Raw genomic sequence first — 17,936 nt, forward strand, 5'->3', positions numbered from 1 at the left:
CCTTGTATGGCTTCATATGTCTGCTGTGGCTCTTTATTTTGCTTTTATCTGCTTTCAGTTCTTTATGGACTTTGAACATTTTCATTGTGCATCCTAATTGTCCTTCGGGTCTCGACTCGTGATCCTTCGGGATCTTCTTTTTTTATGCAGTTATCTTTTATTTTCAACAGTTGGTCTTTCAGGACTTGCATTCATTAGATGCGCGCTCATAAATAAATTGATAGATAAGATGATAGGAATAAACTTGCATAAGTAGATAATATCCTGAAATATGGGTTTAACCCTTACATAGAATAGAAATTGGTTTCATTAAACTTATTTCTACTTGTCAGATACATTCACGCCATGGGGCTTCGTATTTTGCAAGCCCAAAAAGAAGTCAAGGCATTTTTGGGCTACAAGTGATAAACTCATAATTTTGCATCAATTAATACCTATTTATTGCTTGCCCATGAATTTAATAATATAATTTGTTGCATTTATAGGTATTTTGTACAAAAAGAAGAAAAAGAGAAAAAGAAAAGAAAAATGCAAGAAGGGCAAAAGTGGAAGAAGAAAAAGAAGAAAAGAAAAGAAAGGAAAAGAAAAAGGGATTTGGCTACATTCAATGGTCAAAATTCTACCAACACACATGGCAAATGTATGGCTTAGATTTAGCCAACACCCCTAAAACCCTAATTCTTATCCTATAAATACCCACCCCTTGTCTTGTAAACCACACCAAGTAGCACATAACTAACCTAATATTTTCCATTTTTAGTAGTAGCCTCCTTTCCTTAAAAGTTGTAGATTTACTTTTCAAGTTGCAATCATTCTTCATCTTTGTAAACACTCTTTTTTTATATTAATGCAAGTTTGTTCAATTTTATTAGTATCTTTAGTCTTTAAGCTATGATATCTTTCTAAATCCAACAAGTAATAAGTTTAGGTATATGAAAGGAGCTAATTTAATTCTTGTTCTTAGATCTACTTTTAGTTTAGTAAAATAATTTTAGACTAGTTTTTTTATGTTTAAATTTCAATCCAAAATCTCACATAAAATTCATTGGTGTTGGGATTTGGTTGGTTTTTCTTTAACTTTCAGCATTTAATTCTTGTAGATTATTAAACTAATAAAAAGCAACCTCATTTTATTTTGTTAGTTTTTTTTACAGTCTATTCTTTATTTCCGATTTTCAGTTCGTTGACAATCATTTCTTTTTTTCTCCTATGTCTTCCCTTTCTTCCCCAGCCGTGTTTCTCCCTCGGCATCACCACCGCATAACCATCTCTCTTTCTCTCTCTCTTGTCTCTCTCTCTCACTCTCTCTCCCTCTTCACCTCCCCCTTTTACAAACCCACAAACAACCGCCTATAAAACCCCAATCACGAGTCACACACTGAGTCGAATCCGGGGCTGCATTTTTTTGAGTTTTGATTTGAATCCGTTCCACCGAGTCTGCGTTTCTGAGTCCCGATTCTGTGATTGCCGAGATGTGTCGATTTTGTTCGGTTATTTGCATTTTATGTTCAGCTAAGTTTGTTCTCCGAGTTATGCACTGAGTCAACTAAATCGTTCCAGTTTTCTGTTGAGTCCGAGTTGAGGCCGAGTCACGGGTCTCGTTTTCTTCCCCGTTTTTAGACTCGCGCAAGTTCAGTCTGAGTCCCAATTTCAGTTCACCGATTTCGGGACCGAGTTGCCCGAGTCACGGCGAGTTTCTTATTTCTTCTCCTGAATTACAACGAGTTGTTTCACGTGTTATATTTTGTTCTGTCACTGCTGCGATTTGCTTTACAACTAAGTTCCTGTGAATGTGTCCTGTTAAATCGGTTTTGAGTTTCTGTATAAGTTCTGTTTTGGCCGAGTTGCTTCGGTGTTTCCTTTTCTTCTCTCTTTTGATATTGCTGGATTAGTCTAGTTGTTAGCCGAGAGGGCTGTTTTCCGATTACTGTCGAATTCTGCAGATATCAGCTGCGGGTTGTTTTGTGTTGAATAATTTTGTTTTATTGTTTTGTTCCGCCGAGTCTAGAGTCACTGAGTTCGGGCGAGTTTGTTTCCCCGAGTCCTGAGTTGTGACTGTTATATTTATAATTTACAAATTAAAAGATGAGTTGTGTTGATTTGTTATAAATTAATGTAATAGTGCAGTGTTTGATGGGTTGTTGGTTTGATTTTATTTAGGTAAAATGTTGGTTGAATGAGTGATTGCTTTGGTCTTTGGTTAGCTGGTTGTACGAACACTTCATGCCCGATTTTCTAAAATAATTTTTGTAAATAATTAATTAATTAGTTTTTCTTGATAATCTTCTAGGGATAATTAGTAGTAAATAACTAGATTAATTAATTAGTATTTAGAATAATTTTAGATTAATGTTCTCTTAAGTTTTGTAGTTAGTAATAATTTGTAGATACATCATTCTTTTGTAAGTAAATTTTCTAGTTCGAATTAATTTAAAAATTAAGGAACTGCGAGAAATTTATAGTCCTTGAGGAACGAATCTCAAAATATTAAAACGAAAATTGTGCGCTTGTAATTTAAAATGTATATTTTTGGTACATCAAGTTTTTGGCGCCGCTGCCGGGGACTATAATTATTTTCCACGCCTTAATTTTTAATTTTTCGAATTAGTTTTCCTTACTCTCTTTGTTTAATTTTTCTAGGAAATTGAAGATTCAGAAAGCTCGTTGGAACTTCGGAAATTTCCAAGGCTCTAAGGAATTTTTGGAAGCTTGCTTCGGTAAACTATATCTCTCTCTTTTCGTATTTTTCACTAGTTATATAAAAAAACAAAAAAATTGAAACTTCAAAACATAAAAAAATTATTAGTTAGTTAAATACATAATTGTTGTATCATGCATTTAATCACTTAGGAGCACATCATCTTAGATTTTATTTTCTTATTTTTAATTTTTCGTACCTTATAAATTATGGTGATTGCTGGAGGATCCAAGGTACGTTAAATTTCTTCTTTTCTTTAGTTAGAGCACGTAGTTTAGAGCATCCATAATTGTTTATCGCTTTTATATCTCGTTGTGTGTTGCACTCATTTTAAATAAACTTTATGGGAAAAACTTCATCACAAGATAAGGGGAGGGATTTCATCACTCTTTTCTTGGCCCACAACCATTAAATCCATCATTTTGCATATCATAGCCTTGTTAATAAAATTAAGTAGACATTAGCCCCTAGGATTTCACGCTCAACTAGGAAGAAAACCTGAAACGATCAAATCTCTAAGTATTCATTCTTTGGTGTCTAGGCTAGTGAAAGCTTACCTGGCCATTTAGATTGGTGACGAGGCTGGTGTTTAGCCTCTTGGCAATGCTTGCACCTACCTGGCCAATCAGATAGAATACTTTTAGTTTTGTGACTTTTATTAATATCTTTTTGTTATGAGCAAGTCTAGAATTTTTAGGGAACCATAGATTTAGAATTTTTCTTTCGATTTTCACCCTTTCTTTTGCGTGTTTTAAATTCTCGCACTTATTTGCTACTTGATTCATAACCTGTTTATGCGTACTACGTGGATTAGAGATAATTCCTCTAGGTTAGTGAGACCAATTGAGCGTACTTCCTCATCGAAATCCGAACCCGTAGAAATTCTTGAACCCGTAGTAAACATGGCAGTTTCTCTTAAGGATCGTTGTTACCCCGCCCGTTCGGCCCAACCTTCTTGTATTACCCTTCCACCGGTTGATGGTAATAATTTTGAAATTAAAGGTCATCATATTAGCATGTTACCTAAATTTACCGGGAGTGAAGGTGAGGATCCGTATCTTTTTATTCATGAATTCGAGGAGGTTTGTGCCTTACAAAAGCTCCGACAATTGACCCAGGACTCCATTAGGCTTAGACTAATCAATTTCGCTCTTAAAGAAAATGCTAAAAAAATGGTTATATAGCCTACTGGTTAATTCTATTTCAACTTGGGAGGGATTTGTAGTCATTTTTCTAAAAAAATATTTTCCAAACCATAAGACTACGAGACTTACAAATGAGATTAATCAATTTCATCAAAAGGGAAACGAGTCTTTTTGGAAATATTTTGATAGATTTAAAAATCTTTTGTCCCAATGTCCCCACCACGGAATAGAAAAGTGGAGACTTTGTAAGATTATTTATGAGGCCTTAGATAGTTCTACAACCGTGTTGTTAGAGTCATGTGCCAAGCTAAATTCATGGAAAAAGATGAGGATCAAGGTTGGGAGTTTTTCGAGGAATTAGCGGAAAAGACCATGTTGTGGGAGTCTACTAGGGAGCCGAATAGGGAGCCTAGTAAGCACAATGAAATGCTCGGTTCAATAGCTAACAAAGGCTTGCACTTAGTGGGTCATTCTATAGCAGCCGAAGCAAAGTTGGCTACTCTTACTAGAAGATTAGAAGCTTTAGAAACCACTAATGCCCCTTCCCAAGCGTCTATGTGTGCGAACTATAACTCTAATAGTCATGGACCTCAAAACTTTCAAGAGTTTGAGCAAGTGAACGCTATGTTTCAACCTAGACCTAGGAATGACCCTTTTTTACCCACATACAATCCCGAGTGGAAGAACCACCCGAATTTCTCATGGACACAAGGCCAAAACTACCAATCTCCTCAACCCACTTTCCAAAAGTCCAATCCGAACTCTTACCCCACTTCTAGTCAAAATCCTTATCCAAACCCAATTCAAGCACCCTTGAATCCTCCCGGGTTTAATGATTCAGATAAGAGACTTAATTCCTTAGAAAAGAGTATCGAGGCTTTGTGTAACACCCCCAAATCCGGGGTCGGGGATTCGGGCTGTCACGAGTTCCATTTCCCTTATCAATACTTAATCTTAACAGTCAACCAACTACTGCGTACTGTGACCCTGCAATATACACACACACCACAAGTTATAGTCTCAGAGATGAATACCAAAAATAACACAAGTCATTTTATTCCACAATTATAAACCATTTCACCTTAAAAAGGGTTTCTGAATAATTTACATATTCCTTGCCATTATTACAATTCATAAATATACATAAGTCTGGTACATCAGAAGTTGAAAGCCTAGCCTATTGGTAGATCCTACCTCAGCTACAACAACATCAACGCTTACAGGAAACTGCGGAACGTTTCCTATTCGCTCGCGAATTGGGAGCTTGATCCTGTTCATCTTGTCTATCTGTTGTTGTGTGATGAAAGAAGAAAGCAAGGGTGAGCAACAAGCCCACCGAAATAATATGTATAATAATTAACAATATATGAGCATTCTCATAGTACTCATGAAAGTCTTGGTCAAGAAGAAATGAACCAAGTTTGTTATCTTAACGCGACCAAGTCGCAAAATATTCAGTATATATATACATATATACTTTTCACAATCTTTGAAATTCTCTGACATGTATAATATACACAGAGTTCCAGTTTATAACTGTATAAAAATATCGTTGCAAGGTGATCTCATATATCTAACCTTGTATCAACGTTTTTCTGAAAATCTTTGACATGCACAAGATAATCATTTAATAGATATAAGTTTAAAAAATGAAGTTACAAGATACTCCAATATACTTATATCTTTCTGAATACTACTTGAACTACCACCGTTCAAGTTATAATTAGTTTCAAAAGCTCATCACACTGATGAGACTACAAGATAAGACTTGAATAGATTCAATCTTTGAAATATCATTTGAAAGAAATAAAGTTACGAGATACTTCATTAAGTCCCAATATACATATACACATATATATATATACATTTCATACACTCCTTGAAAACCTCATTTATGAAAATTATAAACAGAGTTGCAATATCCAATGAATTTGGAAAGGAGAAAACCTTGGCATAAACCTGATATCTTGCTTATCAGGCAAAAATACCAATAAGTACCCTTTTCTACTAGTAGATGGACGAATTCCCCACTGGTCATCACCCTGGCCGCAATAGGACCTATGCTGGACTGCCACTCAGCCACTTACGCATTGATGGACTCCCACTGAGCCACTTACACTTTCATGGACGCCCACTGAGCCCATGTTGCTTATGCCGACTCAAATAGATGGGCTTATTTCCCGAACATTGGGTAAGTAATCAATTCATTTATCAAAACAACAACCTTGTTGCGAATATAAAATACACCACGGAGCCGGATCCCTCAGGTTTTGAGCGAGTATTTAAATCTCCTTTTTGAAAGGAAGATCTTGAATATAAAAATGAGTTTTGGGATCCGCTCTAACTTTTAAAATCATTTTGAAGACTCGAAAACATTTTTAAGAATGTTTGGAGTAATGCTGATTTAATGAAATAAATCAGTCCCGATATATTTAGAAAATATCTGAATATTATTATTTAAATAATATTCCCATAAGGATAATCTCTATATAAATAATTGAAGTAGAAGTTTTAAGACTCATACTTGAAATGAATAATAAATCACGAAAGATATAATTATACGCAAGTACGATCTTTATTTGAATAATCGAAAATAATTTTGATTATCGAAACATTATTCTTTAATAAAATAAAGAATATTATTTAATAATTAAGCGGAGTCATAAGTCCTCGAATGAATATTCAAGATAATATTCATTAAATAAAATCAACCGAGTCATAAGTCCTCGAATGAATATTCAAAATAATATTCATTAATAAAAATAAAGTTATCGAATAAACCTTATTCGATTAATAGTTTTGAAAACTTTATCTATATATATATAAATATATATAATATACTCGGGAACATCGACTCCCGGTTTTAGAAAATGTTCGCCTTTAGGTCCCCTATACTAAGGGTATACGCAACTACTGCTTATCTCTAGCATAGGTATAATGCAATTATAAGCAATTGAATCAACAATTACCTATCAAGATTACGAAACAGACATGCATATAAACCATATCAGCATGCTCCAATATATCGCAAGATTTGCTAATTAACCATCATGCATCTATCACAAGATAATGCATATACATATATTTACATCACAACAACAGTATAACGGGTAGAAAACTTGCCTGAGTGCTCCCGGATAGACTTAAGCTTAGAGTGGGTCCGATAACCTATGAACAACAACATAAGTTGGAATTAAACCCCGGTCTCTTAAGAAACTAGACTTTAACCAATTGAACCCTAACGTTCGCTTTTGCGCTTAACGATTCACTTAAGTCACTCGAGTACCCTCGGCTCCACCATTTTTAATAAATTAAACATTACGAATTTTAAGGCGATTCTTTTGCGAGTACTTTACCAACTTCCTAATCAACATTACATAATTGTTTAGTAATCCAATTAGTCATTTAGGGGCCTTAACCAAGGTTTCAAAGTAAGGCGAGGGGTAATGGTCCGTTCGCGAAATGCCGTTACTTAAAACGGTCGTTTCTCCTAAACCGTACATCAGATTCAAGCGAACCACATATCAAAACGAAGCTCGTAACATGAAATATCTAACCATGGCAATGGTCAAAACCTAACAGTGAGTTCACGGGTCCTGATATTAAGAACAAAAGCAGTCTAAGGTAAATCGGGCATTACGATAGCTATGTTTACGCGATTACCAAATTTGTACAACTCCAAATCAATCCACAATCAATCCCACCATCATTACTACAACCAAACTCCATCCATCCTCTACTACAACAGCCCCAACATCTCAAGATTTCCAATTTATATTACTCTCAATCATGAACTAAAAGCCTATACTTAAGTTCATTAACTAATAATCAAGATTTACCATTCCAAAAACATTATAAAACCAACCAATCTCTAAATTTTCAATAACCATGCTTCTCATGAACTATACTACTCATAACAAGCTCTAAACATGAGTACACACCCATTACACTAACCCATCATCTAAACATTATGAAATCCAAACCAACAAAACTTAAGATTAAGGGTTTGAGAAGTTATACCTTCCTTGGAGAGTGGAGAATCACTTAGGAAGCCTTAAGTAACCCCTAACTATCTCTACTAAGCTTGGATCTTGAAGAAAACATAAGAAAACACAAAGTTAGTTTCTTGAAAACACTATTCACCAAGAACTTTGATGAATTGATTAGCTTAGTAATGAAAGAGATGTGTCCTAAGTCCAATCATGTATGAGGATTTAGGAATAACTTCTATGTAATCTGTTTTGATTTCATTGATATTAATAAAAGACTTGTTTTGGTTTTATTGCGGGCTTTATCTATTTAAGTGTTTAAATAAGATATACCACAGTTTAGAGTAAAGCTTTTTATGGATTGTGATGAGATCATAATAATGAGACCTAAAAGATGATAACTCTAAACTTAAATAGTTCCTGGTCGTAGGATTACTAACTGGTAATTAATAATCCGCAAAGATCGGTACATACTATGCTTGCTTCATAACGAAGGATGTCTGTTCTCATAGACATTTGTGTGGTGACACTATAGCTAGTATGTAGGTGCTTATTATAGAATAAGTTCACTAAACATGACTCACACAGCTGAACAACTGATGGAGTTCACTCACGTGTCAGCAGTTGTTCACATAGTGATAGTTGTACAAGTATTCTTAGACTTGAGGTCATCATAGTCATCTTGTGTACACTGAACTATGCTTTGGTTTAGTTCTTAGTCTGCAGGGACAATTATAAAGGCTCTACTGGGTATAGGAATTTGTACACGAAGATAGTGTATGATCAAAAAGGGATCTTCCCCTTCCAGTGAAGGAAGAGAATGTTCAATGTTGATCCACTTATGCTAGTTCAGGAATCTCTGGCCAGAGTGAATGAAATTAGAAAGGAGTTTCTAATTTACATTAAATAAGAACTAAGCATACTGAATGGGAAAGCAAGTGATTAAATAAGATAGGCTTGACACAAGTTCCATGCCTTATATTTAATCGTGACATTGCAGGGTAGAAGGAATTAATTGTACGGTAATTACTCACTGAATAGGTTCTTGGTATTCTAAGCAGTGAATTCGTATTATCCGGATAGTCGCGATATGCTGAGAAGTATCCCTCACGATGTAGAATAAATATGATTAATTAATTAATCATATTTAATGAATTTGATAATTTATATAAATAATGATAAAATAGTTTTATTATTATTTATTTCTACTACCGACTTAATATTGAACCTACATGGTCACACCATAAAAGAGAATGATTTAATGGTGGAGGAATTAATTAATAATGGCTGATAATTATTTATTTATGAAATAAATAAATAATTAATTAGCAAATTTAATAATTGATTAAATGAGATTTAATTGATTATAAATTAATTAAGAAAAGTTCTTAATATTATTAATTAAGAATTTAATTTTTGGAAATTAAATCAAGAGAGAGAATTATTTCTAAAAGTGTTTTGAAAAAGAATTAATAATTAAAAGGTGTTTTAATTATTAGAGAGAATGATAAAGGGTTAATAATAATAATATTTTATGGGAAATTTTCAGCTGACAATTTTGCCTATAAATATACCATTATAAACCCTATATTTTGCCTCAACCCAAAAGATTTACAAAACCCTAATTCTCTCCACCTCCTCCTCCTTCATTACATCGTTTTCTTGGTGGATACCGGTTGAGTGCTTCACACTTGAGGAGCAGCTGCTAAGGATCTGCGCTTGTGGTTCTTGGATCGCTATTAAAGACCTCCATCTTTTCATTAATGTAAAGCTTCTTAAGGTAAACATATTGAACTACGAATTAAATATTATTTTTCGCATGGATCATGCAGAGGGTTTCGTTTTTTTTTAAGATTTAAATTTACGTTTTCGCTGCATTTATGTGCTAAAAACCCTTCAATGGCATGAGAGCTGCTTGCGAAAAGTTTTTAATTCGTTAATGTGTTTAACTGTTTTCGATATATGAGCATGTACGTGATTCGCCATGATTTGATGTTGATATAATATGCTTATATATGTATGGTTTTGAATATATGATATTCATGTGAGTTGTATAATTATAAGATGATTATGTAATTTGTATATATACTGATATATACATGATTTATGTTTGTTCTAATTATGATAATCATATTAGATATGGATTCTGAATTGGCTGCTGCAAATTTGCTGAAATCTGGGTCTGGTGTTCGATTTACGCAAACGAATACCCTATTTCATAGGTAAACGAGCGTCTGAACAAAACTGATAGCTAAATCTATCAACGACTCATCTGTAAGGCGTTTGACGTTGTTTACTGCCCGTAAACAGTGATTCTTCTTTTTCTGATTTGATTCTGATTTTTCTGATTTTTGTCATATTTTCTTTTTATGATTAGATCATGGATAATATGATATGTCAAGATCAGATTATGTGTTTTAACATGCTTTTATGTGTTGTATGAGCATGGTGGATGGTTATGGCCTTTCGACCTTAGTGTAATGGTTTTGGTTTTGGTTTTAAATACTACTTGCATGTCGTCAATCTTTGTAATCATAAATCTCGAATGTAACTCGAGTTATTCTTGTAAGTTCATTAGATTATTTTTACTTTCAATCATGTAATGTAACTGAAGACTCAAGAAGGCTATCCAATGGAGGTGATACAAAGAAGAAGACGAGGCATACAAGAAGTCTAAACAAAGAAGAAGACTTATGTAATAAGTAGTTGTATTTATTTCCATCACCATATTAGATTGACCTTGATCTTTATCATGAGCTTGATAAAGATCACATAGGATGGGGCCATAACCAAACACATTTACTTGTTTATTTAATTTTATATATGAGATATATGCCTATGTTTACCATGCGATGATAGATTTAGGTGAACTTAAATCAATATAAAGCGTGCTCTAGAAAATCTAGAATATGAATCATTTCTTGCCTTAACAATAAATATTATGAATACGATCATGAGATTCTTGTGTTTATGAAACACGTAATTAAAAATATGAATTTTCATTATTGAGAGAAAGGATGATTCTGTCAACAACAGATTTCTATCTGTAAGAAAGGGTTATTAAGTGACGCCTCTTGACAATGCTCCACCCAATCTGGGAATCATCTGATTATCGATTGTTGATTTGAAATATTTAATTTAAAAGGAAGAATCTCTTTATAATATGATTATGATTGTAACGTAATATAATCCCTCTAAAATTAAATAATATCAAGTAGTAATTGGCCAATGACATAACGGGCTTGTGTCGGTCAAAGCCTTCCAATATGGTAGAATGTAGTTCTTATTTTTGAATCATTGTCGTTTCGTGCTACAGCCGAGGGCTTTGATTTCGAAATAAGAAATACTTGTCTATTACATAGAGATGTGTACATTGAATTAGAATCTAAAGGTCGGTACGTGCCACAGCCGTGGGTCGTTGGAGACTGATTCAATTATACGAAATGTTGGGTTAGACTTGACTTAGAATATTGAGTTTGTCGTGCCACAGCCGTGACTCAATTATTCAAGAGGCTAAAGTTATATTAGGGAATAATATAAGATGTAATTGACAAGAGTTGCCTGCCTATTGAACATCACATGACGTTTCGTGCCACAGTCGAGGTTGTGTGATGGAATGTAGGATCCTTATTCCCACTAGCATTATGAATGCTTAATTTTCACTTAGGGGGTTGAATAAATTAGATAAACTAGTGGGAGACACTTCTGAATAAAGACCCGATTCATATAGTGTTTTGAAATGAAATTGAATATTTGCTAAGTGTTGTTATGTGTTTATCATTTACAGATTTACTATATTCGTCATGTCTTCTGCACTATCACTGCGGAGCATACTAGATGCTCACAAGTTGACTGGTCCTAATTTAGCTGTTTGTTTTCACTATAACAAGTTGTGGCACTGGAAGAGGAACTGTAAGGTTTACCTTGCAGAATTGAAGAAGAAGAAGGGTATTAAGACTACCGCTTCTGATTCAGGCATGTTCATGATCGAAGTTAATATGTCACTAAGTCAAATTTTTACTTGGGTATTAGATACCGCCTGTGGTTCTCATATTTGCAATTCGTTGCAAGGACTAAAGGGAAGTAGGACTCTTGAAAAAGATGAGGTGATTCTACGTATGGGCAATGGACCAAGGGTTGCGGCCATATCCGTAGGATCATTTAGTTTACATATGCCTACGGGCAAGACTATTATTTTGAATAATTGTTATTACGTTCCCTCTATTGTGAGGAATATTGTTTCTATTCCTATGTTGGATGTGGATGGTTTTTTATTTATTATTAAGAATAATGAATGTTCTATCCTTAGAGATAATGTTCTTTTTGGACGTGGCATTTTAAATAATGGTCTGTATGTATGTGACGTAGATCATGATTTACTTCAGATTGAACAAACTAATAAAAGAAAACGAGATGATGAAAATATGACCTATTTATGGCACTGTAGGCTAGGTCATATTAGTGAAAATAGACTGCGGACATTGCATAAGGAAGGGTTACTTGACCCCTTTGATTTTGAATCATATCCTACATGCGAGTCTTGTCTATTGGGTAAAATGACCAAATCTTCATTTAGTGGACATGGAGAGAGGGCTGCAGATTTGCTAGGATTGGTACACACAGATGTATGTGGACCAATGTCTACGCAAGCCATTGGATTTTCGTACTTCATTACTTTCATAGATGATAGATCTAGATTCGAATATGTGTATTTGATGAAACACAAGTCTGAAGCCTTTGAAAAGTTCAAAGAATATAAACATGAAGTGGAGAAACAAACCAAACACAGTATTATAACTCTTCGATCAGATCGAGGTGGTGAATACTTGAATGGAGAGTTTTTAGATTATCTCAAAGAAAATGGTATAGTCTCCGAGTGGACTCCTCCATATACTCCACAGTTAAATGGGGTATCTGAAAGGAGAAATCGAACTTTTTTAGACATAGTTCGGTCCATGATGAGCTATGCAAATCTTCCAGTATTCCTATGGGGTTATGCATTAGAAACCTCAGCATATTTACTGAATAAGGTACCTTCAAAATCTGTTCCTCAAACACCATATGAGATATGGAAAGAAAGGAAACCGAGTCTTAAACACGTTAAGATTTGAGGATGTCCAGCTTATATCAAGAAAGTTGACCCAGATAAGCTGGAATCTCGATTCGTGAAATGTAATTTTGTGGGATATCCTAAAGAGACTTTGGGGTATTACTTTTACACCGATCATCGGGTGTTTGTCTCCAGACATGCTACCTTCTTGGAAAAGGAGTTTATCCTCGAAGGAAACAGTGGGAGCAAAATTGAACTTGATGAAGTTCAAGAAGCACAAACTACTACGGATCAAGTGGAAACACCTGTTCAGACTGAACAACCTTCTGTAGAACAGCCCATTCGTAGGTCAGGGAGAGTGTCTCGCCAACCTGAGAGGTATTATGGCCTTGTTATTGAGAATGACAATGAGTTGTCAATCATTGATGATGACGACCCTGTGACCTATAATGAGGCTATGAGTAGTGTTGACTCAGAGAAATGGCATAGTGCCATAAAATCCGAAATGGAATCTATGTATACCAACCAAGTATGGACTCTGGTTGAGGCGCCTGAAGGTGTTAAGCCTATTGGGTGCAAGTGGGTATACAAAAGAAAGATTGGAGCAGATGGCCAGGTGGAGACCTATAAGGCCAAACTCGTGGCAAAAGGATTCAAACAAAGGCAAGGGATTGACTTTGATGAAACTTTTTCGCATGTAGCCCTGTTAAAATCAATTCGGATTTTGCTTGCGATTGCTGCTTACTACGACTATGAGATCTGGCAAATGGACGTGAAAACGGTCTTCCTCAATGGGGAACTTGAGGAGGAAGTGTATATGACACAGCCAGAGGGTTTTCTTTCCAAGGGAAATGAACACCTAGTGTGTAAACTGCTGCGAACCATATATGGTTTAAGGCAAGCTTCTCGTAGATGGAACATCCGTTTTGATGAGACAATCAAAGAGTTTGGTTTTATCAAAAACATAGATGAACCATGTGTCTACAAGAAGGTTAGTGGGAGCGCTGTAACATTTCTTATATTGTATGTAGATGACATACTTCTTATAGGAAATGATATACCGATGCTACAATCAGTCAAAGTATGGCTATCAAAGAACTTCACCATGAAGGACTTGGGAGAAGCATCTTACATTCTCGGTATGAAGATCTATAGGGATAGATCTAGAAGAATGATATGTCTTACCCAGGGTACATACATCCAGAAAGTGCTTAAAAGGTTTAGCATGGAAAACTCCAAAAGAGGTCTTATACCGATGAGCCATGGAGTGTCTCTTTCAGAAAAAATGTCTCCTAAGACACCCGAGGAAAGAGAGCGTATGAGTAAGATTCCTTATGCTTCAGCAATAGGATCTACCATGTACGCGATGATGTGTACAAGGCCTGATGTTGCTTATTCAGTTAGTGTGACGATCAGATATCGGTCCAATCCAGGTCAAGACCACTGGAAAGCAGTGAAAAACATCCTTAAGTACTAACGAAGGACTCAAGACATTTTTCTTGTTTTTGGTGGTGAATTTGAGTTTAAAATAGAGGAGATGTCAACGTTGAGAGAGTTGACACACATAACAACGTAGTAGACCCACTCACAAAGCCACTTTCTCAAAGTCACTTTGATCGTCATAAAGACAAGATGGGTATTAGATACCAGAGTGATTGACTTTAGTAAAAGTGCGAGATTGAAAGAGATGTGTCCTAAGTCAAATCATGTATGAGGATTTAGGAATAAATTTTATGTAATCTGTTTTGATTTCATTGATATTAATAAAAGACTTATTTTGGTATTATTGCGGGCTTTATCTATTTAAGTGTTTAAATAAGATATACCACAGTTTAGAGTAAAGCTTTTTATGGATTGTGATGAGATCATAATAATGAGACCTAAAAGATGATAACTCTAAACTTAAATAGTTCCTGGTCGTAGGATTACTAACTGGTAATTAATAATCCGTAAAGATCGGTACATACTATGCTTGTTTCATTATGAAGGATGCCTGTTCTCATAGACATTTGTGTGGTGACACTATAGCTAGTATGTAGGTGCTTATTGTAGAATAAGTTCACTGAACATGACTCACACAGCTGAACAACTGATGGAGTTCACTCACGTGCCAACAGTTGTTCACATAGTGATAGTTGTACAAGTATCCTTAGACTTGAGGTCATCATAGTCATCTTGTGTACACTGAACTATGCTTTGGTTCAGTTCTTAGTCTCCATGGACAATTATAAGGGCTCTACTAGGTATAAGAATTTGTACACGAAGATAGTGTATGATCAATAAAGGATCTACCCCTTCCAGTGAATGAAGAGAATGTTCAATGTTGATCCACTTATGCTAGTTCAGGAATCTCTGGTCAGAGTGAATGAAATTAGAAAGGAGTTTCTAATTTACATTAAATAAGAACTAAGCATACTGAATGGGAAAACAAGTGATTAAATAAGATAGGCTTGACACAAGTTTCATGCCTTATATTTAATCGTGACATTGCAGGGTAGAAGGAATTAATTGTACGGTAACTACTCACTGAATAGGTTCTTGATATTCTAAGCAGTGAATTCGTATTACCCGGATAGTCGTGATATGCTGAGAAGTATTACCCGGATAGTCGTGATATGCTGAGAAGTATCCCTCACGATGTAGAATAAATATGATTAATTAATTAATCATATTTAATGAATTAGAGAATTTATATAAATAATGATAAAATAGTTTTATTATTATTTATTTCTACTACCGGCTTAATATTGAACCTACAGGGTCACACCATAAAAGAGAATGATTTAATGGTGGAGGAATTAATTAATAATATCTGATAATTATTTATTTATGAAATAAATAATTAATTGGCAAATTTAATAATTGATTAAATGAGATTTAATTGATTATAAATTAATTAGGAAAATTCTTAATATTATTAATTAAGAATTTAATTTTTGAAAATTAAATCAAGAGAGATAATTATTTCTAAAGTGTTTAGAAATAGAATTAATAATTAAAAGGTGTTTTAATTATTAGAGAGAATAATAAAGGGTTAATAATAATAATATTTTATGGGAAATTTTCAGCTGACAATTTTGCCTATAAATATACCATTATAAACCCTATATTTTGCCTCAACCCAAAAGATTTACAAAACCCTAATTCTCTCCACCTCCTCCTTCATTACATCGTTTTCTTTGTGGATACCGGTGGAGTGCTTCACACTTGAGGAGCAACTGCTAAGGATCTCCGCTCGTGGTTCTTGGATCGCTATTAAAGACTTCCATCTTTCCATTAATGTAAAGCTTCTTAAGGTAAACATACTGAACTACGAATTAAATATTATTTTTTGCATGGATCCTGCGGAGGGTTTCATTTTTTTTTAAGATTTAAATTTACGTTTTCGTTGCGTTTATGTGCTAAAAACCCTTCAAGTAAACCTTGAAATCTTGGCTTCAAACTCTTAACATAACTAAGTCATGAATTATGGAAGCTAAGGAAACAAACCTCTTAATTTTTGAAGGTGTGTAGCTTGAGTTTTGAAAATGTCTCCTTTGCTTTTCATGGAAAAGCCGAGAGCAAAGAATGAGGGGGGAGAAGATGATGTTTGCTTGGTTGCTTTCCCTTTTTGTTTTGTTAATTAACCTTTTACCATGGTAAAAAATGAATGGCTTAAAATCAACCAACAATTCCTTCCCTTTTTGGTCATGCTTATGTCATCCTTCTATGTCATCTTGTTACACTTGTCCTTCTCTTGTTGGTGTGATGACATCATCATCGACTAACCCCTTTGATTAACTCCTAATCACTTGGCTAATGACCGCAGATCTGTTATACAGTTCGCTTAACTTTCGTTCTCGTTTATCATTTGAGGGATCATACCCGGGATCTTATTACTTGGGTTTCCTTAACCTTTCTCAATAAATTATATTTCTTTTATGATCCTCTCTTATAATCCTTGAATTTAAATCCTTTTAATCATGTTACCTTATACTCAATTCTTTCGGTATCTGGTTGATTTTTCGGGAAAAATCAAAGTGTTCGGATTTGGATTCTGATGATCTTTACATACACTTATTTACTTTATGGAATACTAATACGATCTTAGAATTTCCATAACAGTACTCCTATATAGTGTGGTCTGATAATTTTTCTTAATCAGCATCATCAGCAAAAGTTACTATTCATCCGTGTTTCAAAATTTCCAAAAATTGGGGTTATTACATTTTGCTAAAATCTCAAACTAATTTGACTCAATATCAACAAGCCTTCATGCAAACCATGACCCAAGATAGGCAATTATTGAATTCCAATGCCCAAGCCATATATAAGTTAGAGGTTCAAATGAGTCAATTAGCTAACACGATTTGTGAGCGTGAAAAGAACAAGTTTCCAAGTCAACCTGAGGTGAATCCTAAATTTCCGCTTAATCAAAAAGCTCATGATGTGAACGTCGTCATCTCTCTACGGTCGAGAAATCAAGTGAGAAATTGAGTTGGTGTGAACGAAGAAGAGAATTCAAGTTCGGAACCTAATCGCTCACCTTTGAGTTCGAGTCTAGATCACTCGAAGCAACCCGAGGATTTCGAATCTATCAAAACACCTCATCCGATTGCACCACCTTTGAAACCTAGCCCCGATGTGTCTAACGAAAGAGTCTTTATGCCAAAAGCTCCGTATCCTCTACCACTTATTTTGAACAAACATTCGGCTCAAGTAGAGGAGATCTTAGAATTTTTCAAGCAAGTCAAGGTCAACCTTCCTCTTTTAGATGCCATTCAACAAATTCCTTCTTGTGCTAAGTTTCTAAAAGAGTTGTGTACTCATAAACGAACCACTCATGTTCCTAAAAAAGCCTTTTTGACATCTCAAATTAGTTCAATTCTTTCGAATGAAATTCCCGTGAAATATAATGACCCCAGTTGTCCTACTATTTCTTGTGTCATAGGCAACACTTTTGTTGACAAAGCTTCACTTGACTTAGGTGCTAGTGTGAATCTTCTTCCATATTCTGTGTACCAAGAACTCGGTCTAGGTGAACTTCAAAAGACCAATATCACACTTCAATGAGC

General features: G+C 34.7%; 1 protein-coding gene across 1 annotated transcript; it reads left to right on the forward strand.

Annotated features, from left to right (window-relative positions):
• The first annotated feature begins 1,594 nt into the window (after positions 1–1,594).
• On the forward strand, positions 1,595–17,934 carry LOC141663842 (uncharacterized). Its single transcript, XM_074469717.1, has 5 exons — positions 1,595–1,689; positions 2,641–2,717; positions 9,970–10,054; positions 11,620–12,179; positions 17,813–17,934. The coding sequence occupies exons 3-5, from the start codon at positions 9,972–9,974 to the stop codon at positions 17,932–17,934; spliced, it is 765 nt and encodes a 254-aa protein (XP_074325818.1). The 5' UTR covers positions 1,595–1,689; positions 2,641–2,717; positions 9,970–9,971.
• Positions 17,935–17,936: the final 2 nt, after the last annotated feature.

The sequence above is a fragment of the Apium graveolens genome, chromosome 1, assembly GCF_009905375.1.
Source record: "Apium graveolens cultivar Ventura chromosome 1, ASM990537v1, whole genome shotgun sequence".
NCBI lineage: Eukaryota > Viridiplantae > Streptophyta > Magnoliopsida > Apiales > Apiaceae > Apium > Apium graveolens.

Excerpts from the sequence above, each read along its gene's own strand:
- LOC141663842 (XM_074469717.1), top strand. The coding sequence starts at position 9,972 with ATGGATTCTGAATTGGCTGCTGCAAATTTGCTGAAATCTGGGTCTGGT. Across the intron at positions 10,055-11,619 it reads ACGAATACCCTATTTCATAG|ATTTACTATATTCGTCATGT; the intron begins GTAAACGAGCGT and ends TATCATTTACAG. Across the intron at positions 12,180-17,812 it reads ACGTGGCATTTTAAATAATG|GCAACACTTTTGTTGACAAA; the intron begins GTCTGTATGTAT and ends CTTGTGTCATAG.